This window comes from Pseudochaenichthys georgianus, chromosome 13 (genome assembly GCF_902827115.2).
Source record: "Pseudochaenichthys georgianus chromosome 13, fPseGeo1.2, whole genome shotgun sequence".
NCBI classification, from domain to species: domain Eukaryota; kingdom Metazoa; phylum Chordata; class Actinopteri; order Perciformes; family Channichthyidae; genus Pseudochaenichthys; species Pseudochaenichthys georgianus.
The window spans coordinates 27,553,484-27,578,558 of record NC_047515.1 but is presented as its reverse complement, the minus strand read 5'-3'; the positions used below and the strand labels follow the sequence as shown (position 1 = coordinate 27,578,558).

The following is a 25,075-nucleotide window of genomic DNA, read 5'->3' as shown; positions in this document are numbered from 1 at the left end:
TCAGTGTGTATTTGACTATTATTATTGTGTCTTTATTAGCAGAGGTGGGAAGTAACTAATGTACTCAAGTACTGTACCTAAGTACAACTTTGAGATACTTGTACTTTACTTGAGTATTTCCATTTTATGTTACTTTGTACTTGTACCCCACTAGAATTCAAAGGTATATCGTGTACTTTCAATCCACTACATTTATTAAATACCTTTAGTTGATTCGGATGAATGATGTGAAATATAATCAATACTTTATTTACACCTGGAGTAAATTCACAATCTACCCTGCAGCATACAAAGTCAATAAAACTATAGCTGCACTTTTAACAGCTTTAATAACACTTTAATGCATCAATACCTATAATCAAAACATACGGAATATATTATTCTGAAATGGACCAATCTGCATAACGAGTACTTTTACTTTTAGTACATATTTGTAATGCTAATACTGTTGTACTTTTAGTAGAGTAACATTTTGAATGCAGGATTTTTACTTGTAACAGAGCATTCATACACTCTGGTACTTCTACTTTTACTCAAGTACAAGATCTGAGTATTTCTTCCATCTCTGTTTATTACAGCTTGATGTTCAACAAGTGAAAGTTTACTATTGTGAAGTCACATCTGCCAATTTCAAGAGGTTTCTGCATGGTATGTTGAGAGACAGTCCGCTGATGCCCTCTGCTGACGGTGAACACACATCAGACAAACATCACAGAACATGCAGATGATGCAAAGAAAAAAATAAAAATAAAATGATATAATATAATAATGTAAAATGTCTCTAAAACTCACACTTATTTTTCCCTGAATAGAATGCAACCTATTATTTTTATATACACAAGCTAAGTTAAAGTTAGTAAAAATGTTATCCCCAGACCCACACAGGCTCTTTAATATTCGACCATGAGGGTTAAGAATGTAAGTTTGTGAATATTACATTAAGAAAAATTAGATTATTGTCATATTCAGCGATACTAATCAATTCATTTTTAGAAGTAGGCTAATATAAAGCGAGGCAGGTTTGAACACTCAAATCCTTGTTTCAGGGTAGCACAATAAATACATATCTAAAACAAAACAGGGATAAATTAGAATCAATTAAGTAAAGTATTGTAAATTAAATAAAAATAAACGTATACATGCTCTTCAATTATGTATTAATGTTGAGTAAAAAGTTACTAAGCAAAAAACACGCCCCGTCTCATTCTGATGACGTGTTCAATTTCAGTTTACCGAGGAACTGTCTGGTTTCGTAGAGGCGATTTCTTTAATATCAGAAACACGCTTCTTCCCGTCAAACAGGTAGGACAGTCCGCTTCAACGTTTGTATCCATTATACAAACTGAAAATACGCTGAATCCGTGCAACAGTTTATCTTATTGGTGCTGAAATAGAGTCGTGGTGACCCCATGACAGCTTAGCTTGCTAACTAGCTAACCAGCTAACTGATGCAGTACGGTCAGGGCTGCTAGCTTACCCTGCTAGCTGGATGGCTAACTATCGCCAAGCTCAAGCTGCTACTATATGGTTAAACCTGTGACATGACATGAAAAAACCTAAAAGTGGCTAGTTGTAAAGCTAGCTCTATAAAGGTACAATGGTTTATAATCGTAAGGTGCTGACTGAGATGATGGGTAACCGTGACAACACGTTGTACCGTAAAGCACTGATCATCATATGTGCTGTGCTCGGTTAGCTGTCAGTGGGAGCTGGTGTCTTTTCATTCCCTTCTCTCTGAATGTCATCACTGAAAGTTTATAATGGCATCAGAGGGAAGTGCTTAAATCAAGATTGAAATATCTCTGTAATGTATTGTTTGCCTTTTACCACAGTATATACAATGTGTTTTTAGGCTAAGATGCCTAATAACTCCTGCTAACGAAAGCTAGCCTTTCAGTTGACACTATTGCTACTTGCATATGTTTGATCCTTGTTTACGTTGCCCCTTTTCAAGTAATGAAATAAAAAAAATACCTTGCAACTCAAATAAGGCGATAGTAAGTAACCAGCATTGTATTGTGATCAGTGTCATAGATATTCATCGAATAGGATGTCCTAATAAGATGCAGGAAATATGACGTACAGAGACAGGAAATGTTTTAAGAAATGCACATATAACCCTCATTTGTTAAAACATGTTAGGTGGTTTGCTGGGGACACAAGTTCCAGTTAATTTGAATGAAGTTTTGATAAAAAAAAGAAGAAGCTACCAAGCTAGCTGTTTAGGACAAGGTTCAGATGTTGTGCAGTTTTGCATTTGACTGGTGTACAGGTCAAGGTGATAGTGGGACAATGAATAAGATGATGAATTGTAGGGCTGCCCCCACTGTGGTAAACATATTGACTTATTGGTTGTTTTGGTCTAAGTCAACTAAGATTTCTTCAGCAGGTTACTCATTTTGATGTTTTTTAATAAATTCAGGACACTTTTTTTTAAATGACTTGCATATTTCTGTTAAAGTGGTGCTTCTGAATGATTTTTTTGCGGACATCTCAGTTTAAGCTACCTGAGAAGAAAAATCAACAAATCTATAAGATGAAAATAAATGTATGAGTAGACATAGGAATTTCTTTAGTCAAATACTTTTTTGCGAGTGAGAGAATATACTCTGCATGCTCCTGTATCCCTTGCTCTGTTATTGAATGTCTTTATACTATTGACAGTTTTTGTGTCTGCATCGCTCCTTAAGGCTGGGATCTTGGATGGAGTGAGTGTTGAGCCCCAATGAGATGACTGACCAGGGCAACAACAACCAGCATATCTCCCGCAACCCCTTTGCTGCTCTCTTCAGCTCAGTCGCTGATGCCAAGCAATTTGCATCTGGCCAGAAACCCGAACAGTCTGCTGAACCATGTGGGTAGAGTTATTCGAGCAATCTTCTGATGAGACGTATTGTCCGTGTTTTGAGGGATGCATACACATAAACACATTTATAACATAATGTCAGTGAAGTAAAGGTCATGTTAACATCTGGCTCAACTGTATCCACATTGTTTTTCATACCTACCCTCTGTCTCCTGTACAACAGTGGAGGACTCGGGAGAGAGCCATTCAGAGTCGGAAAACTCTGTTTCGGACAGCGTTGATGAAAATGACGATTCCGTGGCAGAGATCAGTCGTTCCTTCCGGTCCCGGCAGGAGCTGTGCGAACAACTCAATGTCAATCACATGATCCAGAGGATATTTCTCATCACTCTGGACAACAGTAAGTAGAAGGAGGAGAGTAATATGTTTTTGATCTGTAATTTATACTCCTTTTAGGGCTGCTCGATTATGGCAAAAATCATAATCTCGATTATTTGGGTCAATAATTGTAATTGCGATTATTAAATGCGATTATTCATTTTCTTTGAAAACATCCATTTATTGGAGAAAAAAAAAATGTGAACAGTATGTTTTTAACAGTTGATTACCCTGAGCTTTAAGTATAATTCAACTGAAAAACCAACAATAAAGAAAAATTATTTAAAAAAAGTAATAATAATAATAAAAAAATAATCGTTTTATTTCGTAATCGTTGTTTTCGTAATCGTTGCAAGCCATAATCGTAATCGCGATTAAAATACGATTAATTGAGAAGCCCTAACTCCTTTCATAGAGAATATGTGCGTGGGACTAAATTCCATTGACTATATGATGAACACAATAATATGAGACAGCTGTCACTGCCTCAATTCTGCTTGGTACATTTAGCAGAGACTATGGTCTGCATTGAAGTTACTGATAAAAAGTGTATTTTGTTGTAAATTAACAACAACAAAGTGTTCCGATTAAATTCCTCCTCTTCTATCAGATTCACTTTTGCTTTTGCTTTTGCTCCCTTCTCTCTTCTTCTTTTCAAGTTTGCTTTCTCTCACTTTTGGTTTTGCATGATTAAATAACATTTAAATATTATTGTCATGTCAGGAAACTTTCATGTTAGATCCAATCCATATCAGGGTTGTGACCCATATAAATGGACACAACTAGATGTTAGTTTGACCCTGTCAGAGAGTCAGAATAGGGTTCTATTTCGTCCCTACTGACCGCCAGAGGCGGTGCTTTAGCACTGGATATGTCCATCGCGCGCATGCGCAGCTCGAGTACCAATAACAACAAAGTCACCTGTGACCCACGTGACACCGGTATTGTCAGAGGATCTGTTCCTTTCATCTTCTCGCTGCGCGAGGGTACCGTGGCTACGTTTTTGGAGCCTACAGCGTTCAGGTTTGAACGTTTGATCTGAGGGATTTCTCTGCAAACAGCTGGCCGCGTGCAGCTTCGCGACTGACAGTCGGAGCTACGGGTCGTTAAACGCGTCCTCCAGGAGCTGTGGCCGGCTGTGCAGAGCCTCGACAGACAGGTTTGTTTCAGCTTGTTGCTGGTGATGGCTGTGTTTCCGCACCCGCTCCCAGCCAAGTTGTCCTGATTACCGTCTTATTGTTTGTGGCTTAGACATTCTGGTGACGACAGTGTTCCCGCTTCCTCTCCCATAAAGTTGCCCTTATGCTCTTTTGAAAGTTCTGCTTGTGGCGTTGTGCCCGAGCTATCATTAGCATTTGAGTCCCAGCTTTGGCTGCGTCCCTCATTCAATTTAGTATGGAAGCCCAGAGGGTCATACTTTAAACCCGTTTTTCGTTTAGATGCAGAAAGTAAGGTAAGTACTTTCTATTTCTTAGAAGCTATTATCTGGTCTTAACATTTGTGTTCTGACTTGGTCGCTTGATTGTTAGCAGCAGCCGCTTGGCTAACACCTTGCTGTTGAGCTTAACTATTAACTCAGGGCAGTGCTCCCGCTCCCTGTAGCATAGGGTTTGATTGCAGTAGCGCTAGATCGTTGTACTACTGCTCCTAGTACTAGACTCCTAGCACTAGGATGATATGCAGAGAACATCTTCACGGCGGGTGCTGTGTGCTCGGCATGTGCGGTTACTACTGTAACCAGGCACGGTTCTATGCGGGCTGTTCTCTTTCTTAGAAGCTTAATTATCTGGTCTTAACATTGTGTTCTGACTTGGTTGCTTGATTGTTAGCAGCAGCCGCTTGGCTAACACCTTGCATGTACGGTTAAGCTTAATTATTTAACTCAGCCGGTGAGGGCAGTGCTCTCGCTCCCGCTCCCGGTAAACGCATGGTATGGTTGCAGTAGCGCTATATCGTTGTATTTACTGCTCCTAGTACTAGACTCCTAGCACTAGGACGATATGCAGAGGACAATCTTCACTGTGTGTGCCGTGTGCTCTGCATGTATGGCCATTAAGGAGGATTTCATCCTCCCAATATGATATGGTCTAGTGGGCAGCCGTTGGCTGACACTTTTAGGCACCGGCCACAGTTACTATTGTAACTAAGGTCCTAAGCCGTAAGTACTGGCCATAATTACTACTGTAACTACGGTTCCAAGCTGTGTAAGTACTGGCCATAGTTAATACTGTAACTACGGGGTTAAGCCGTAAGTACTGGCCATAGTTACTACTCTAACTACGGTTCCAAGCCGTGCACGTACTGGCCATAGGCAATACTGTAACTACGGCTCTATGCCGTGTAAGTACTGGCCATAGTTACTACTGTAACTACGGTTAGATGCCGTGTGAGCCCTGGCCATGGTTACTGCTGTAACTACGGCTCTGTGCTATTCTCTTCTTTAGAAGCTAGTTATCTGGTCTTAAACATGTGTGTTATTTGACTTGATCTCGCTTGATCGTTAGCAGCAGCCGCTCGGCTAACGTCTTGCGTATACTGTTAAGCTTCTTTATTTTACCCAGCTAGGTGAAGGCAGTGCTCTCGCTCCCGCTCCCTCTACCGGTAATGCGGATGTAGCTACATCCCTTTTTCTGTTCGGCGAGTAGTAGCACCGCTCTACTCTTCCCGTTCAGCAGGTAGCTGGTGAAGGCTGTGTTCCCGCTCCCGGTTACGCTGCATCTGGCGTTCGTCTCTAACTTAACCAGTGAAGGCAGTTCTCGCCCCCACTCCTGGTAGATGCCAAACTGCCTTGTTTTTCTGTTAAGCAGGTAGCTGGTGAAGGCTGTGTTCCCGCACCCGCTCCCGGTTACGCTGCATCTGGCATTCGTCTCTAACTCGACCAGTGAAGGCAGTGTTCTCGCCCCCGCTCCTGGTAGACGCTAAACTGCCTTGTTTATTCCGTTAAGCAGGTAGCTGGTGAAGGCTGTGTTCCCGCACCCGCTCCCGGTTACGCTGCATCTGGCATTCGTCTTTAATTTAACCAGTGAAGGCAGTGTTCTCGCCCCCGCTCCTGGTAGACGCTAAACTGCCTGTTTTTTTCCGTTAAGCAGGTGGCTGGCGAAGGCTGTGTTCCCGCACCCGCTCCCGGTTACGCTGCATCTGGCATTCGTCTTTAATTTAACCAGTGAAGGCAGTGTTCTCGCCCCCGCTCCTGGTAGACGCTAAACTGCCTGTTTTTTTTTCCATTAAGCAGGTAGCTGGTGAAGGCTGTGTTCCCGCACCCGCTCCCGGTTACGCTGCATCTGGCACTCGCCTCTAGCTCAGCCAGTGAAGGCAGTGTTCTCGCCCCCGCTCTTGGTAAACTGCCTTATTTACTAATCCAGCTACGTGAATGCAGTGATCTCGCTCCCGCTCCCTCTGCCGGTAACGTGGGTGTAATTACATCCCTATTTCTGTTGGGCGAGTAGCGGCGCGGCTCTACTCTTTCTGTTAAGCAGGTAGCTGGTGAAGGCTGTGTTCCCGCACCCGCTCCCGGTTACGCTGCATCTGGCATTCGTCTCTAACTCAACCAGTGAAGGTAGTGTTCTCGCCTCCGCTCCTGGTAGACGCGGAACTGCCCTGTTTTTCCGTTAAGCAGGTAGCTGGTGAAGGCTGTGTTCCCGCACCCGCTCCCGGTTATGCTGCATCTGGCATTCGTCTCTAACTCAGCCGGCAGTGTTCTCGCCCCCGCTCCTGGTAGACGCTGTGTTTATTAATCCAGCCAGGTGAAGGCAGTGCTCTTGCTCCCGCTCCCTCTGCCGGTAACGTGGGTGTAATTACATCCCTTTTCTGTTCGGCGAGTAGCAGCAACGCTCTACTCTTTCCATTAAGCAGGTAGCTGGTGAAGGCTGTGTTCCCGCACCTGCTCCCGGCTACGCTGCATCTGGCTACCTACAGAATGGTTCATTCATGTAGCGCCTGTATGGCTTCTCTTGAGCCCGAGGACGGCCACGACCGCTGCCCCTCCTGCCTCGGCCGCTTCTGGCGGTCAGTGGGGACGAAATTCGAGCATCTGAGGGAGGTTTTCACGGTAAACGCCTGCATGAGCTGTAGCTGCATGCCTCGGGTGCTCAGAGTGGCTAGAATCACTGAGGTGGAACGTCTGGCAGCAGCCAACAGACACCTCTCCTTGTCACGTCCTCCTCCAGATCAATTCGGCCGTTCCCGGCGACTTGAGGGAGCGATGGCTATGTGTGCTCCCCCAATAGAAGGACTAGAAACAGGCTGTCCTCTAAAGTGGATTGGCTAGCTGCCGATAGGGGCATGATGAAGTCGCCTCTTGGCCCTTCAGGGCAGACCAGGCAGCAGCACTCGGGTCCTCGCAGACCTGTGCCCACTCCCAGCAGGCCATGGGGCCGCTCTAGCAGCCGCTCTCAGCCGCCGGATTACAGGGGTGGTCTGCAGAGGTCTTAGTGGCCCACTCAACCGCCTCCCAATGACTTTTGTGCCCCATGTCGCCCGCCTTCCAGGCGGCCTCGTGCCCCAGAGCCTTCCCAGAACCCCCCAAGAGGCTCCAGGGTCCGGGGGTCTGGGCTCTGAAATCCCGGGGTGGTCGGCAGCTGCTTTCCCAGCAGCAGCTCAGTTTCTGGGCAGTCTGTACTTCCGTCCCTTGGGTGGTTTTCACCTTAACCCAGGGGTACGGACCGCAGCTCCGGCCCCTAGCCTTCGGCTGGGTCTAATTGACAGTCGTCAGCGATCCGGCAGGGGCCCTACCTCTGGGCCAAGAGTTGTCCGTCCTTTGTCCAAGGACGCAATCAACCCAGTAAGACCCTCTGCTTAGCCAGGGGGTTCTACTCGGCATACGTTCTCGTGAGCAAGAAAGTCGGCGGATTTCGCCCGATCTTGGACCTCAGAGGAATCAACAGATTCCTGGAGGTGCTGCCATTCTATATGCTGACTACTGCATACGCACAGGTGGAGTGGTTCTCAACCGAGGGATGCCTACTTCCACGTGGGCCGGGCAAGAGGGTGCCTTATATTCAGTTCCTCCGGCCCTTGGGCAGACTGGCAGCTGCCTCGGCCGCTGGGCCCTTAGGCCCGCTGTCGTTGCGCCCCATGCAGATGTGGCTGAACAGCCTTCACTTGGACGCCAAGTGTCACAGGCACAGTGAAGTCAGGGTGTCGCAGCATTGCTCCACTCTCCGTCACGCTGGAGGGGCAGGGCCTATCTCCTGGTAGGCGTGCCCATGGGCGCCATCCCATCCCGCCAGGAGACCATCACCATAGGTGCATGTCTCTCAGGGTGGGTGCAGTGCGGCAGGGCAGGACCGGTCAGGGTCAGCGGTCTGCCCAGCAGAGTGCGCGCCAGGTCAACGAGCTAAAGCTTCGGGCCGTGCAGCTTGCACTCACGCACTTTCTACCCCAACTGGGGGGCAAGAATGTGCGTGTTCCTTGGGGACAGCATGTACATTGTTGCTTAGACAACAGTCCCTTCTAGATAGTGGACGTTCTCACTCCACTCTGAATTTATGTGGCTGCGATTCTGCCCGACATGTTCGGGTCGACGGCGCCACGGCGGGGTGCCACAGGTCGGTGTCCCTCTTTATGAGAGGGGCTTTACGGCAGCGTCCCCCTTGCACCCCGAAGGCTCCGGCTTGGGACCTGCCCTTGCTGCCGGATGCCCTATCATCTCCTCCCTTCGAGCCCCTGGCCCAGGTGGGGCTTAGGTGGTGTGAGGAAATATTTGTATGTATTCATGTTAGTAAACTATCAAGATGCTTAAAAAGGGAAAATGATTTGGGTGAGAAAACTGTGAACTGTTTTTGGGGCCTGTGAACATTTGGTTTTGTGAGGACAAAAGGAAGAGGGGGAAGGTGTGGAGTTAACATACAGTCATCTCAGATCCCTGTGATAAGGAAGCTGAGCCACTGGGATTGGGGAACTTAAGATGTGAGCTGTTGATACTAATTTGGGCAGCCAATCACTGGTCTGGAAGGGGGGCGCAGATAACTCCTCCTCTGGTCAGCGAAGTATTTAGACAGGAACCCCGCGGTGTGCCTCTCTCTCTCTCCTCTCGCTGGCACAGGTAATTATGGGATCCCACAGATAAACTGTATTTAATTTGTACTGTACTTGATTGTATTGCATTGTATATTACCATTAAAATTGATTATTGTTACACGGTTACTTGTATGCTCTGGGTTTCCTTCCTGTAAGATAACGGCTTGTGTAGGGACGCGAGGAGATTTAAGAAAGCGGACGAGTTGTCCACCAAAATCTCCTAACAAAGGCTGCCCACGAAGGCAGCATTTCTGCTTGCCATAGCCTCAGGGAAGCGAGTCGGGGAGTTGCATGTCCTCTCCATAAACAATACATGCCCGAGGTGAGACTCTCAGGCGTTGCCCTTTGGGCAAATGTGGCATTCCCGCCCGGGGTCCTTCCACAAACCCACTTCAATCAGCCTGCCCAGCTGGCACGCTTTGACATTCAGGAGTACGGCACATCGAATTTGCTGTGCCCTGGGGGTGCCCAAAGGGCGTATATCAAGGCTACTGCCTGTATACGGCAGGAGGAGCAACTCTTGAGTTTGCCCTGGCGGCACTAAAGGAGGTTAGGCCCTCTAACCAGTGGCTGCCCCACTGGGTTGTCGATACCATCTCATAGGCTTACGGGGCCAGTGGCCGCCCCCTGCCATCAGGCTGAGATGCCACTCTACAAGGAGCATCTCAACATATTGGGCTGCCCTGAGAGGGGTGCCCCTGGAGACCATCTGCGCCGCGGCGTCGTGGGCGTCTTCTGGCACATTCTCCAGTTGTCATCAGGTCAATGTCGCCACTCCCCATTCTTTGGGCGTGGTCCTTTTGTCGAGCTCCGCTGCTTCCAGTGGTGAGCAAGGGCTTGGATTCTTCATGACATTGTTGGTATAAGTCATCCAGTGCTAAAGCACCGCCTCTGGCGGTCAGTAGGGACGAAATAGAACGATAGTTACGGCTGTAACTACGGTTCTATGAGTCCCGGATGACGGCCAGAGTTCCCTGTCACTCAGAATTCTTGTGTGCTCGCGAGAAGATTCGGGGAACAGATCCTCTGACAATACCGGCTGATATAGCCGGTGTCACGTGGGTCACAGGTGACTTTGTTGTTATTGGTACTCGAGCTGCGCATGCGCGCGATGGACATATCCAGTGCTAAAGCACCGCCTCTGGCGGTCATCCGGGACTCATAGAACCGTAGTTACAGCCGTAACTATCGTTATAGATGTAGAAGTAGTTACTAGTACTTTCGGCAATATCACGATAGCAGACTCTAGCTTTATGTTCATAATGAACCAGCAGCTGGGATTTGTTTATATTGTAGCCCTTTAAAGCCAAAGATGACAGTGTGAAGCCCCACGAGGACGAAAACGGCTAAACGCATAGGATTAACGCAAACGCAATCGCAAAATTATAAAAGTGCTGGTCAAAGGTCTTCTTTGTTATTTATTGAGCTTTAAAAAAATTAATAACGACTCTATATAATATAATGATAAAATACACGGAGCCTCTCTTTTTCCTCCCTCTCTTCAGACAGCGTCAGTGTCTGTCTCATGCAGAAGCTCATCCAGTAATCAGTGACCCGGCCGACAGTAAACATAAACATATTTATAACTAGTTTAGTTTGAGAGGTAATTAAAATAGCTAAGGGTGATGATCTGACTTGAAGTGTGTGTTTTGCTGCAGCGGGAGGAGCTTCAGGTGAGCAGAGCTGCGTGTCTCCGTCCTGTCAGATTAGACTTCACTCGCGAGAGAAAGATAAATAATCTGAATTCAGGGTGCAGTTTACTTTGACGCGGGGGTGAGCAGCAGAGGTGGGGAGAGGCGGGGCTATTGCCTCATCATTATTGCTGTAGATGTTGCACAAACAACTGTAGCATGGTCAATAGCGTCCGGAGCACTATAGCAACTCTGCGATCCGCCATTGTTGTTGTTGTTGGTGGCAAAACACTTCAGCACTGGCGCGGGGTAAGCGGAGGTGAGCAGAAGAGGTGGGGAGAGGCGGGGCTATTGTGCAATCACTATCAGTGATCTGAAAATGTCCGTATAGGGCGCACACACGGAGCTGTTTGACCCCCCAGAGAGTGGCGTATGCATTTCTATCCACCTTGGGACCCGTTGTCGTTTCCTCAGTCGTTTAGTGCTGTATTCGGTCGTCCTCGTGTGGCCGAACAGTCTATATGACACTAAACAGTAACGCAAACGGCCAAATTCGTCCTCGTGGGGCCGCAGCCTGAATCTCTGGGTGTGAGACGATGTTGGAGAATCAAGTCAGATAATCCTCATTGACCTTTTTACATTTCCAGTTCATCACGTTTCCCTGCAGTACTTCCTTTTTTGTGGAAGGGACATTAGGCAGACAGACAGGAAGTTGTCTGATCATGTTAAGTCTGCTCTGTTGTCCCCCTGTTATTTCCAGTGCTCTAGCGACTTGAAAGTGTCATTTCCTGTAAACACTGCAACAAATGACTCATAGTTCTTGACAATACAAAGACCTTGCACACTAAAGTCTTGCTGCTGACTCTCTCGACCACTGAGACCACCTAAGGGTGTGTGATGGTGATCAGGAAATGAATGTTAAATGTCCCCCTGTTTTCACATTAATAAATTCTTTTGCACCTCAGTTTGAAATCAACCAGTAAAAACATTAATTGCATTTAATCCCCCATGTGTCTTTTTGCCAGTTGCGACAGCATTGCTGGTATTGTTTTCCCTGTGGAGTCTGTTTGTGTCTGTGGACATGTCATTTGGATGTCATGGTCAACTGTTCCTTTAAGCTTCATAGGTTGTTTTGTGTAATATGACTTTATTTTAAGGACCCTGGTTCTCACCCTTAGGTGACTCCAGTCTGAGAGGAGGTAATGGGATCCCCCCTCGCTGTGTTTACCTGGAGGAGATGGCTGCAGATCTGGATGGACAGGACTGGCTGGACGCGGATAACATAGAACAGGTCTGACGTCTTTTTGTGTCATCACTCCATTTGTCCCACATCCTGTTTCTACTAAATGTTAAGAACTTCTATCATTTTAGGATGTTTCAAAAATGTATTAGTGAGTAAGTAAGACTGATTTGTGTCTTTAGGCTCTGTTCAACCGTCTGCTGGTGCTAGAGCCGGGGAACAACCTCATCTACATGACGTCGTGCAGCGCTGTCAACCTGTCAGCTGACCGTGACGCTGGAGACACGAGTGCCATCCGTTACCTCTTCGCCTGCTACCAGAGGTCCAAAGAAGAGGTGCGAGTTTTTTCTACAGGACTTGTTATCGTAGCACTTTAACTAATCTTTTTCAGAGATTACCAGTTGTAAATATTCTCATTAATTGGAACAGAAAAATAACCCTTTTGCACTATTGTATATGTATTTACTTGCACATCTCACAACATTCTCTTGCACTATTCTATTTCTATTGTTATTTCTTTCACTATTTGTATTGGTTTAATTTCTTTCATGTCCTATATATATTCATGTTGCATTGTTGGAGGAGCCTCGGACTTAAGTCTTTCATTGCCATATCTACACTGTAGCTACTTTGCGCATGACAATAAAGCCTTGAATTGAATACAATTTAATAACCCATGCTCTTTCATAATTTAGTGACTGGATTATCTGTGTATTAGGTGACGAAGGTCCCGGAGAAGTTGCTGTCGTTCGCTGTACGCTGTAAGAACCTGACAGTTTCCAACACACGGACAGTTCTGCTCACCCCAGAGATCTACGTCACACAGAACATCTATGAACAGCTTCTGGACTTGTTGCTGGAAGGTTTCCGCGCAGCACGTAGGTTCAGGACTGTTTCTTTCCTGCCTCGGTAAAGCTTTGCCTTGATTCTACTCTTCTCTGTTTCTTACAAAGCCGATGTGTTTCAGAGCCAGAAGAGGTGTTTGAGTTTTTGGAGGAGATCATTGCTGGCCTGCTCTCCGACCAGGAGGTGCGCACCTTTGGGGAGGTTATGGTACCGGTGCTGGATATCTTCCAGGGACGCATCAAAGACCTGGACCTGTGCCAACCTCTCCTCTACTCCTACCTAGACATCCTGCTCTACTTCAGCCACCATAAAGATATTGCCAAGGTCAGGAGAAACACACAGATGTTCATACCTTTTATCATAACTTTGACTACTGACAACAACTACAAAGTTCATTGCCCACCACTAATCGAGCAATATACAATAATTCACAGTACATCAAATAATCATATTCAGATAAACAGACATGGCCGAATATTTCACTCAGTTCTTTTTATTTTATTTTAAGGTGTTGGTGGAACACATTCAGCCCAAAGACCCAGCTAATGGTTTGCAGTACCAGAAGACCCTGCTGGGAACAGTGTTGAGTATCTCCTGCTTGTTGAGAACCCCAGGTGTGGTGGAGGGACATGGCTACTTCCTGAACCCCTCCCGCTCCAGTGCCCAGGAGACAAAGGTCCAGGAGGCCAACATCCACCAGGTAAAGAGACTCTCTTCAGCTTGATGTTGCTCCAAACGTCATTGTCTAACGATGTTTACTCTCCTTGTGTTGCAGTTTATGGGTCAGTTTCAGGACAAGCTTCACCAGATTTTGAAAAACCTGCTCCAGCGATCCAGTGAGACGCGTCACTTGCTGCTCTCGTGGTTGGGCGGCTGTCTGCAGGCTAACGCCGGCCGGGCCAAGATATGGGCCAATCAGATGCCAGAGATCTTCTTCCAGATGTACGCTTCAGATGCATTCTTCTTAAACTTGGGTGCAGCACTGCTGAAGCTGTGCCAGCCCTTCTGCCGGCCGCGGTCACCCAAACTCCTGACCTTTAACCCCACCTACTGTGCCCTCAAAGAGCTGAGCGAGGAAGAGAGGCGCAATCGCAATGTGCACGCCAGAGGTTATTACATTTGAAAATTAGCATCAATTTTACCAGTTAAAATACATTATCATAATTTTAAGTATTCGTGCAGCTGCTCTGGTGTTTGTATTGTCTTTATAAATGGGCTCATAGCAGTTTTGATCTATAGCATTTATCATTTTACAATTGTACAAACTACATTTTATGTCTAAATAATTCCCAATCTCTTACGCCAGATCTCGACAAGGAAACCTGTCTGATCCCTTTGCCCCCCCAGCAGCCGGTGGAGTCTGCGCAGTCGTACAGCCTGCTGACCGAAAACCTCATCCTCACACAACTCACCATGCATCTCGGCTTCCACAGGTGCATACCTTCAAAGAACTTTCATAAATAAATAAATAAACTTCCTGTTTTACATACCCCACAGAAATGTAGCATACCTTATGTTCCTCATATTCATTCCATATGTCAGCATTAACCCGTACTGTGTTTTTCTGTTTGTTTCCATGCTTCTGTGGCGTGCATGTGCAGACTCCACGAGCAGATGGTGAAGATGAACCAGTCTCTCCACCGGCTCCAGGTGACGTGGCAGGACGCCCAGCGATCGGGCAACCCCATGTCGGATCAGCTGCTGGAGCAGTTTGAGCGTCTGATGATTGTTTACCTGTCTACCAAAGCTGCCACCACTCAGCCTGCCATGCTGCAATGCTGCCTTAGCCTCCAAGCTTCCTCGGCTGCACTGCTCGTTCAGCTGGGTGTGGGGAACCAGGGGCCTGAACATGTAGCACTCAGTTTCCCCCTGCCCCCCCTACAGAACACTGTGCTCTGCTACGTACCAGGTAGGTCAGGTCTCCCACTGCACTACAAACACAGTTGAACATAAAGCCGCTCAATCTTAAGCTTTGATTGATCAGTGGGTTCAAGGGAGGCTGACATTTCATTTCTATACATTTTTCATGCTTAAATCTCATCAGGTTGTTTCATGTTTTTATGTGTTATCTCGTAATTGGAGCATGTTTAAAAGTGTGTTGTGTAAACTTATACTTCAACAAATAATTGATAGAAATCCTTTTCCTATGATATTACGACGAATTTTAAGATGTATATTTCCCTGTCGGGTTCAGGCTCAGAAAGAGATGTCAGTTAAAATAATTTTGGACCATTACATTAAAACCTTTAACTCTGCTTATATAATATATATAAGCGTCTTTGAGCATTAGGAAAAGCACTATACAAATCCCATATATTATTATATATTGCCTGTATATATTATATGAATGATTATATAAATTATTCAAGGTTAAAGTATACATTGATATTGTATGTTAACATATATTAAGATGTAAAAAGAAAAAAAAAATGTTTAAAAAGGGAGAAGGGGTCGGATTAAATAATTAGCTAAAGCTTTGTTGTTTATTGATATCAGACAATGATACTACAGATTATTCAATTATTAATTAAATATTCGTTTTGTTATTGCATTCATTTGTATAGTACTGTATCATGTCTGTATCATCTTTTGTGTCATTTGTATTTTCTTTAGTTTTACACGCTCGAAACAAATAACTAAACTAAACTAAACAGGTGATACTTCAATATTTAATTTATAAATTAATGAAACCCTCTTTAATGGTCACACATACATGCACACAGCACACAAAGTGAAATGTGGTCTCTGCTTTTAACCCATCCTAGTACTAGGAGCAGTGGGCAGCTATGTGCATGCAAGGAAGGGATTCATCACTTGTGGTAAAATGATTCATTGATGCTGAACATACCTTTTTATGATAGTCATCACTTCTGTGTGCCTGTTCCGACAGAGTTCTTTGCAGAAAACATGGGAGATTTTTTCATCTTCCTGCGTCGATTTGCTGACGATGTTTTGGAGACTTCTGCAGAAAGTCTGGAGCAGATTCTTAACTTCATCACTGTCTTCATGGGAAACATAGAGAGGTACAAAACTACATCTACTATATCAGCGATTGTTGTCAGTTGAAAGGAATAATTGATGTCCAATGGGGTTTGAATGATGCAGACCGCCTTAGAGTGTTTGGCTCAATCCCCTCTGTCCTGCATGCACAACAGGATGAAGAACCCTCATTTAAGAGCAAAGCTGGCGGAGGTCCTAGAGGCGGTGATGCCCCACATGGAGCCGGTGGCTTCTGGTGCTATTCAGCCAATCGTGTTCCAGCGAGAGAGAGCCTTCTGCTCCTATAGACACGCACCTCAGCTGGCCGAGGCCCTCATCTCTGTGTTTGTAGACATCGAGTTCACAGGTATTGTATTCCTCACAATTTTGTATATGCTATCGTCGTAGTGATGCAAGCAGCATCGAACTGTATATAAAGTCCCCTTGAAAAGTCCAGTTCAGGTGCTGTCACAAGTACAATCACCTAGTGAAAATAACTTTATGTAAGGCCGCCTATGATGAAAACAAACATCCAAAAGAGAAATTGAAGAAAAAAGAAAGTAGCAATGTTTGATTTCCTTTATTTTTCCCATTCCTTTTATTAGGTGACCCTCATCAATTTGAACAGAAATTCAACTACAGGAGACCCATGTATCCCATCCTCAAGTACATGTGGACAAAAGAAAGCTATAGAGAGAGTATCAAGGTAAAAAACAACAACTGTTGACTTTGAGTTTTTCCATCCAAGTAAACTGTTTTCAATGTTTTACATTTTTGTAAACAAAAATTGAATGGCCTCAAGTCTCACGTGTTTAATTATTAAATGTATTTGGTGTGTGCTCTCTTAATATCTAATCCTGTCTTAATCATGTTGCATGCTGTTCCAATAGGTAGAAATCAACTTTTGAAATCCGTGAGAAGGAAATCACCACTCTTGGCTTAATAATGAACATTACAATGTTGGTCAAAGACAAGTATCGGCTGGTCGGCCGCTCCTAGGTGTATACAGAGTTTACGATGGGGAAACTTCATCAAGAGCAGACCTAGATTTTTGGTGAACAACAAAAAACTCTGCCAAAATGCCAATGTTTCCTCACTCTCATCACCACTCACTCAAATTGTGTCTATTTCTAGAGGAGTAGTAGAGAGGAAAGAAAACGGCCCGGGTAAACTGTCCAGGGTGTGTCATTTGGTTTCACTCAATGAACGCAAAGATTGGCTTAGGCCTCTTGACTCTTGACTCATGACTCATGACAGAGTGAAGGCAGTAGAGAGTATGAGGGCTGAAACGGGCATCTATGGTTTATCACCAGGGGATTTTATGTATTGGAAAATTGTAGTTTGTCGAGCAGATTGATCTAAATTGGCTCTTTATTAAGTTTGACATCTCTTGTTTCAGCACTTGGCGCACTATGCATCTGAGAACCTGGAGGCCATGAACCCCCCTCTGTTCCTCAGGTTCCTGAACCTCCTGATGAATGATGCCATCTTCCTACTGGATGAGGCTATTCAGGTAAGATAATTCAAACATGCACCACCTGACACCAATATGGCAAATAAACTTGTCCATTACATTACTATTGTCTAGTTTATAGTCAAGTACCATTATGCTTTGTTTGTCTGGTGTTTATTTAATCTTTTGCTGTGCTTACTTTGCATTCATTTTTTGGTAAAGGTCACATTTGCATAAAAACACAAAGTACTGTGCACAAGGAGAACATCTGGCACAGAATTAGTCGATGATGGCCATATAAACGTAATTAATGACTTAAGTTTTTCATTAGCTAAAAAAATCTTATCTTATCTCATAGTACCTGAGTAAAATCAAGGTCCTTCAGTTGGAGCGGGACAGAGGGGAGTGGGAGGGCCTGGCCCCCGATGCCCGGAGAGAGAAGGAGTCGAGCCTGCAGATGTTGGGACAGCTGGGACGCTTCCACAACATCATGTCTAATGAGACCATCGGCACCCTGGCCTTCCTCACATCAGGTCAGAAAACACTTGATTCTTCATGTTGATTCATCCATTTAAAGTGTGTCTTCCCCCCTCCCTTGTGTGTTTTGCTTTTAACAAAGTTCTCTTTTCCAGACATCAAGGGGATCTTCGTGCATCCCTTCCTGGCTGAGAGGATCATCTCCATGCTGAATTATTTCCTGCAGCACTTAGTGGGCCCTAAGATGGGGGCCCTTAAAGTCAAGGACTTCAGTGAGTTTGACTTCAAGCCCCAGCAGCTTGTTTCTGACATCTGCACCATCTACCTGAATCTGGGGTATGTAGTAAACACTGAACATATTCTCTTGTTTTCTGTCGTTATCTTATTGGTGCTATATCCTCTGAAGAAGAAATACAGTGGGACATTGCTGAGTGTGATCATTATTGTGGTCCAATTAATATGTAAATACAATTTTGTTTCTGTCTTTGGCAGTGATGAGGAGAATTTCTGTGCTACAGTCCCAAAGGATGGACGATCGTACTCTGCCGCCCTCTTCTCCCAAACAGTGAGGGTGCTGAAGAAGATAAACAAGCCTGGGGACATGATCGTGGCGTTTGGACTCCTTGCTGATAAAATAAAGGTATCTTTTGTCTTGCAGGGTTCCCCCAGATCCTGGAAAAGCGATTGCCCAATTCTCAGTCATTGAAAACGTCCAGGAAAATTATTTCAAAATTCTCCTATTTTTAGCTTATCATTTATTAATGACTGCCAAGGGCTAGAAAGCGATAAGATTTTCATCTTAATGGTCTAGGTCAGGGGTAGCCAACACGTGAGTCGCCCGCAGGGGCAACGTGAGTCGCCTGCGGGGCATGTTCTAAAAATAGCTCGCCAAGCAAATCCAAAATTTACAAAATACACAAAACAAAAAAGGAAATGTAATTAAAAGAATCTACCCTATGCATAAAGGAAACTAAATCATAGTGAACTCTATCTACAACTCTATATCTATCTAACACCCCTCCTCCCCCCACCCCCACAATGAATATCGACCAATCACGTTCTTGCTTGATTTGCGGAACCAGCGTTACAGTCGGGAAGAAAAACAATGTGGCACCTCCCCGCTGATTTTCCTTCTGGCAGAATCTACACAACACATCAGCCCCATTGAACACAGCCTAGTCGTGCCAGCCTATACAACACATGAGGGGCAGAGTTGCATATATATTTATTCCACTTGACGCACACACACGCATGGCGTAATTTCCACCGCTCGTTTCAAAATCCTGTTTGTGTCCCCCCACTTTACAAATATGTTTATTATTATTTTTTAACGCAAGCCGTCATCGCCACGGAGGAGCACACAGCCTCAGAGAGAGAGAGAGAGAGAGAGAGAGAGAGAAGAAAAAAAAAATAAAATCAATCATTCCAATGTGTACTATAGTCAGTGTTGGGACTAATGGTGCGTTACTGCGTTAGTTTTTTTATATAGTCAACAGCCAGGCGAACAGAGATGAGAACTGTAGTTAAGTACAGTAGCCTACTTGAGTAAATGTACTTAGATACTTCCTGTGTCATATGCGGAGACGGGCTGTGGGCGTGTTTGTGTTGTTTACTAACAAGACTATCATGGCGGCGGCGGAGCTCAAGTCTAGTTTCTCCACTTTTAGATATTCTCACTATTTCACTTTTGTCGAGCACAAAGAAAAGAAAGTTTCTGTTAAATGTAAGTTGTGTCCTGGCGGGTCAAAGGGTCAAAGAGCCTATCTACTGCCCAAACCAGTAATTCAAATCTCTTAAAACATCTGCAAAAACAACATGCTGGGACGAAGCTAGTAACTAAGACCGACCCAGACTCAGCCAACGCCACTCCACCTCCACCTTAGCAACAGCGGCTGGATTTTAACCAAGGGACTGCTAGCCAGGGAAAAGTCAATAAAGCCATTGCACGGTATGTTGTAGAACACATGCAGGCTATTGCTACAGTGGAGTCACCCGCTTTCAGGGAGCTAGTTAGCATGATACCATGTCCGGGCGGCACACGGCATATGGAACGGAAAACTTTTTCCAACTACCTGGAGAAAAAATATACAAAAATGGAAAGCCAGCTAATATCGATGCAATCCAGATTGCATATAATGCATGTCAAGTTGACCAACAGATTGTATTATTCTCCAATGCAATAACAGTACTGAAATGAAGGCTATAAGGGCATTAATGGGAGCCCTTTTTTTAAGTAACTAAAAAGTTACTTTTCACAGTAACGCATTACTTGTTGGTGTAAGTAATCAGTAAAGTAACTGAGTTACTTTTGAAATGAAGTAACTAGTAATGGTAACTAGTTACTGGTTTTCAGTAACTAGCACAACACTGACTATAGTACAGTAAAAAAAAACAGTTTAAAAGGGGAGTGATTAGTAAAATATGCATAAATAAAAAGAAATAATGCCAACTGTAACATAAGATAAGAATAAACAAGTTTAAATGATTTGTTATTGGTTGTGATCATATTCTAAAGATGTTTGGATTATTGAAAAGTATACAGCTCCCTTCCATATGAGTGTTGAGAGCTGTATCCATAAATTCATGTTGTGCTCAAAGTGCACCAGATTGATGCATTTAACTTCAACATTTAAAAAAACATCTTCCCGGGGGAGCATGCCCCCGAACCCCACTAGAGGAGGTGAGGACCCCCCTAGAGAAGGTGAGGCCCGTCCACCCCCAAATAAAGCAGGTTAAAATAATTAAATTGAATACATGTTATTTTAGTAAACACTGTAAACGGGTCCCACAGACCCAAACAGCACACAATGGTTAAAGGTCAGCATATAATAATGTTAAAATGTGCTAAATATATACACTGCAAAAAAACAAAAAAAAGGAGTAAAAGTAGCCCCCGACTTGTTTTATTTTTTGAAAGTAGCCCTCACCCTAAAAAAGGTTGGTGACCCCTGCTCTAGGTTATGTTCAGGATCATATAAGATTCAAATTCTAGTTTATGGACAGGAACATTTTGAATAGGGTACTCTGTTGTTGTGGAAACGCTGTGAACACTTCCTCAAGTCAAGTCATGCAGGTTGGATGACATTACAAGACGTGCTTTCTTTCTAACTTGTTTTAAACTGTTAAATTGTTAAGCATGTACTGTATGGTTCAGTTGTTTAGTTTAGCTGCTTGCTACTTGTTTAGTATGCAATAGTTTTAGTGTCGTCATTAATCTCTGGCTGGGAGAATTGGTTTCAAATGTGGGTTAGGCCTCGGTCAAAACAATGAATTTGACGTCCACAGAGAGGAACAGGTTAGTGTATGGCGTGTTCAGTGTCACTGCATCACTGCAAGTGGCCTGGAAAATAATGTCTAGAAAAAGATTGGGAACCCAGACTTAGAATATTTTTTAGGAATCTTTGCCATGTTCTCTGTGGTAAAGAGAGGTTAAAACACACAAAGGATTCATTGTCATTGCACCTCTCCTTTAGCCCCATGCAGACAGACAGCAGCAGGAAGAGGAGACCTATGCAGATGCCCCGGATGAGTTCCTGGATCCCATCATGTCCACTCTGATGCTCGACCCGGTCCTCCTCCCTTCCTCCAGTGTCACAGTTGACCGCTCAACTATAGCAAGGCATCTCCTCAGGTAGGGTACTTCCTAAAAGCACTAGAGTTACCTGAAATAATTGTCTTTATTTGTCTTTCTGTATGCAGCAAAATTGGTACTGTACATCTTGTCTTTATTGTAATCTGATCACTTTTAACCATCACAATAGACTTGAAGGGAAAGCTTGGTGCGCAGAAGTAGCCATTAATTTATACACATATGTCTTCCTCGTAGTGACCAGACAGACCCTTTCAACCGCAGTCCTCTGACCATGGACCAGATCAGGCCAAACGAGGAACTCAAGCAGCAGATCTTACAGTGGCTGGATAAGCATAAGCAGGAGAGGCAGCAGCTGGGACCCAGTGGCTAGCCGCGAATCCTCGCTGTGATAAACAATGACTGCATCCCTGTTTTCTTTCACAGCTTACATCTAGCGTGCTCCTCTGCTTCTTGTCTAATCCATGGTGTGCTTGCCTCTGTGGATTTCTTCAGACTAACATTGCATTAGCCTTTACATGCAGACTTCACGCTCCGTGGATTCCCTCTGGGAAAAACTGTCCAGGCAAAACTGTAGCCCACAGGCTGGTGACGACTTCAAAATCCATACCAACCCACACAGTAGCTGTTTGAGTCCCATGATGCACCCGCTGGTCTCTCTCCCTGAATACTGTGTATTAATTAGCTCATTATTACAATCAGAACTGTGGCCAGAAGCATCAGATTCAACAGGACTTGTTGAATGTACTGAATGAACTCCTGACTGACCAGCCGGCCCAAACCAGATTTTATACTGCAAGGTGAGTATTTTGGGGAACTGTTAAAGCAGAACATGGAGGAAATGGTTAGGATTTAACTTCATGAAAGAGAAAACACTGCCTCTTAAAGTTCTTGAACACCCAACGTTTCAGCATATTAGGTTAAATCTCAAACGGAATTGTAAATAAAATGAGCAATTAAAGGCAACAGCAAAGGTAAAACTGAAGTTGATGTGTGTGACTTTTATTTTAGTGGAGATAATCTACATTTAGATGGAGATGTTTAAAAATAATTGTCACTATTATAAGCATACTGAAGCATAAAACCATACAGACTACACTTTTTCTGTATTTTAACCTTTATATTTAAGTGTCTTTGCATCTTCAAGTCCACCTGCCTTTAATTAAGTAGTAATGACAGATCTCATTAGGGTCTGAGTCTGAGAGCTTGTTTACTAATAGGTTGTTGGATAAGGATTTAAACTGTGTTTAACTTACTACTCAGTAATAACACTAATCTAAAACCTATTTTCTATTGGGGGCCAGTCTTAACTAAAATCCCATACTAAAATCAGTTAATGGTTGAGCATGGCATTGGTAGCCTTGCTAGGTATGCTCAAAGTGGTTAAAAAAGTAATACTAATTAACAGTGGTGTGATGGCCACACAAAACAAATGTGTTTAGTCCTTGGAAAATAGATTTTTACTCACAACTTGTAATAAAAAATGTCTCAGACTTTAGAAAACTCCTTTCAGAGCAACAGTAGAAATAATACAATTCATTTCACTGAGTACTTTTTATGACATTAAACTCTTCCTCGTGTAAAATCTCTGAAGTGCCACTTTGAGACACACAGCAGTTATAAAAAAACAAAATAACTGCTCTTGGCACAAAAAGCAGTCACAGAAACATGATAAAAATACATCGAGACTAGTTTAAAAAAAATGGAGACACGGAAAGTCTCAACATTTGCTGATCTTGCTTCACAGGGGGCGAAACATACATTTATGAAATGTTATTTGGCTAGTTTATCATAAAAATGTTTAAAGATCACAATATTTTATAAATAAACTCAAACCTTAATTTTGTTGATTTTAAGGTCTTTACTGTACAATGATCACATTTTTGGATCAAAACATAATATAAAAGCTAAATTATAGGGTGTTCAATAATTTTTGACTGGCAGTGTATTTATTAATAATTTTCACTCTTTGATTAAACATTCACCAGATTAACTGATGTATCCTGATCTTGTATTTTGAACTAATTTACTGATTTATTTTAACATATGGGCAAACAAATTATCAATGGGTCAAGAACAGATTGGTGCCTAAAATCAAGAGCCTTGCCGTTAATGTCAGTAAATGAGGATCTGACTTATCTCATACTAAAGAGAAATAATGATGAGTTTGTTTCTTTAGGGTGTTACAGGGAGCTATGGGTAGAATATAAGAGGATCAGAATAAGATGACTCTTTTTTTAGTAGCTTTTTCAATTAAAGAGTTTTAATTCAAAATCGAGTGTGGTTGTAAAAAATGGCAAAAAGTGAGAAAGATGATGTATTAGTTGGCATGCCCTCATACTGTATGTTGAATATCTACCACCTGAATGATTACATGGGTTCAATTATAATGCAATATTTTTGTTTTAATTGTGATTATAAAATGTTTATTTTGGATGTACATTATGATTAATAAATAAAACTAATGTGCGTTATATAACACATTGTAATGTTCTCCTTCAGATATATGACAATAGTTAAGTAGGCTACATTGCAACATGTAAAATGTGTGTTTTGCTATTGGACCACCACAAATAGGGAATGTACAACAAATAAATTGAAGTTTAACTCAAAAGACTACTTTAAATATAGATTATAGTATATTATTTAAATGCCGCATGTTTAAGAACAAGCTTGAGGTACATTTATCTCAAGGACATTATGAATATGAGAATATTTTATTTTCCGTCAATAACTGGGTCTCAGGTTTGAGGGTCCTTAACATTCTTTATAATGTCTCCAGGCTATTTCCAAACAGTATAGTAGTGGTGACTATATGTCAGGAAATGTAAGCAGGTATGTGTGACATTTTTGAGAGCCAGAACCCCCCTTGTTCTCTATGTACTAACAATTCTCACATCTTTAAGAGCTCAAACTAATTTGTTTTGAGACACTCAAGCTCCTATAATAGTGCTTGGAGCTGCTCCTGGTTGTAACTTGCACATAGTTAACATCATAAACTTTAACATTTAACCTAACAATCCCTATTAATGAGAATTGAGAAGCACTTTCAGCCTGTAGGTATTGCACATTTGTTATTGGATTGTCCACTCGATACAGTCCACTTTTGATTGAAAATAAAAAAAATAAAAAGCTTTAGGTGGCATTTCCAGATGCATACAGAAGATCGCTAAAGCTCCTCAAGTGCTCACTCATTGTATGTTTGTGACTATATTATTCCCACCTTTTAGTCCTTGCTGAGGAATTTCATGTACAAATGTATGTGATTATTAATATATTGAAAAATGTAATGACCCTAACTAAGCTTACGAGAGGGACCCAGTATGGCGCTTCTATTAGAAACATTGAAACTAATGTATTTAACGCATGTGTCACTGTGGATGTGTAATCTGCAATTATTTTTTATCTCTGTGTTGTTTTTATTATCAATTGTATACTGATATTGAGCTATAGGCTATGTCAGAAATGAAGTTCAATTGAATTAAGACTTTGTGAAGGATCACACCTGATGAGAGGCTGATCATGTCCAAAAACCCTACAGCTGGCAGGTGGCTGCAGCACCAGGGACAGGGTACAGAAGTTTTCTAGCTTCAAACATTTCAGAGCAGTTTTAAAAGAGAGAAAACATTTATTCTAAAAAATACCAAGTATTGTGGTG

General features: G+C 43.3%; 1 protein-coding gene across 1 annotated transcript; it reads left to right on the top strand.

Moving 5' to 3' along the window:
- Positions 1-1,211: 1,211 nt before the first annotated feature.
- Positions 1,212-23,992, top strand: ube4a (ubiquitination factor E4A (UFD2 homolog, yeast)). Its single transcript, XM_034097264.2, has 20 exons — positions 1,212-1,302; positions 2,691-2,854; positions 3,030-3,206; positions 12,012-12,124; positions 12,256-12,408; positions 12,792-12,951; positions 13,041-13,243; positions 13,428-13,619; positions 13,695-14,028; positions 14,226-14,352; positions 14,521-14,828; positions 15,810-15,942; positions 16,075-16,265; positions 16,504-16,604; positions 17,298-17,411; positions 17,710-17,884; positions 17,984-18,164; positions 18,321-18,468; positions 21,302-21,459; positions 21,655-23,992. The coding sequence occupies exons 2-20, from the start codon at positions 2,731-2,733 to the stop codon at positions 21,788-21,790; spliced, it is 3,228 nt and encodes a 1,075-aa protein (XP_033953155.1). The 5' UTR covers positions 1,212-1,302; positions 2,691-2,730; the 3' UTR covers positions 21,791-23,992.
- The last annotated feature ends 1,083 nt before the right edge of the window (positions 23,993-25,075 follow it).

Bases quoted from the DNA above. Each gene is read 5' to 3' on its own strand.
- ube4a (XM_034097264.2), top strand. From the start codon at position 2,731: ATGACTGACCAGGGCAACAACAACCAGCATATCTCCCGCAACCCCTTT. The intron at 12,409-12,791 runs GTGCGAGTTTTT...TCTGTGTATTAG, and splicing joins ACCAGAGGTCCAAAGAAGAG to GTGACGAAGGTCCCGGAGAA. The intron at 21,460-21,654 runs GTAGGGTACTTC...TCTTCCTCGTAG, and splicing joins ATAGCAAGGCATCTCCTCAG to TGACCAGACAGACCCTTTCA.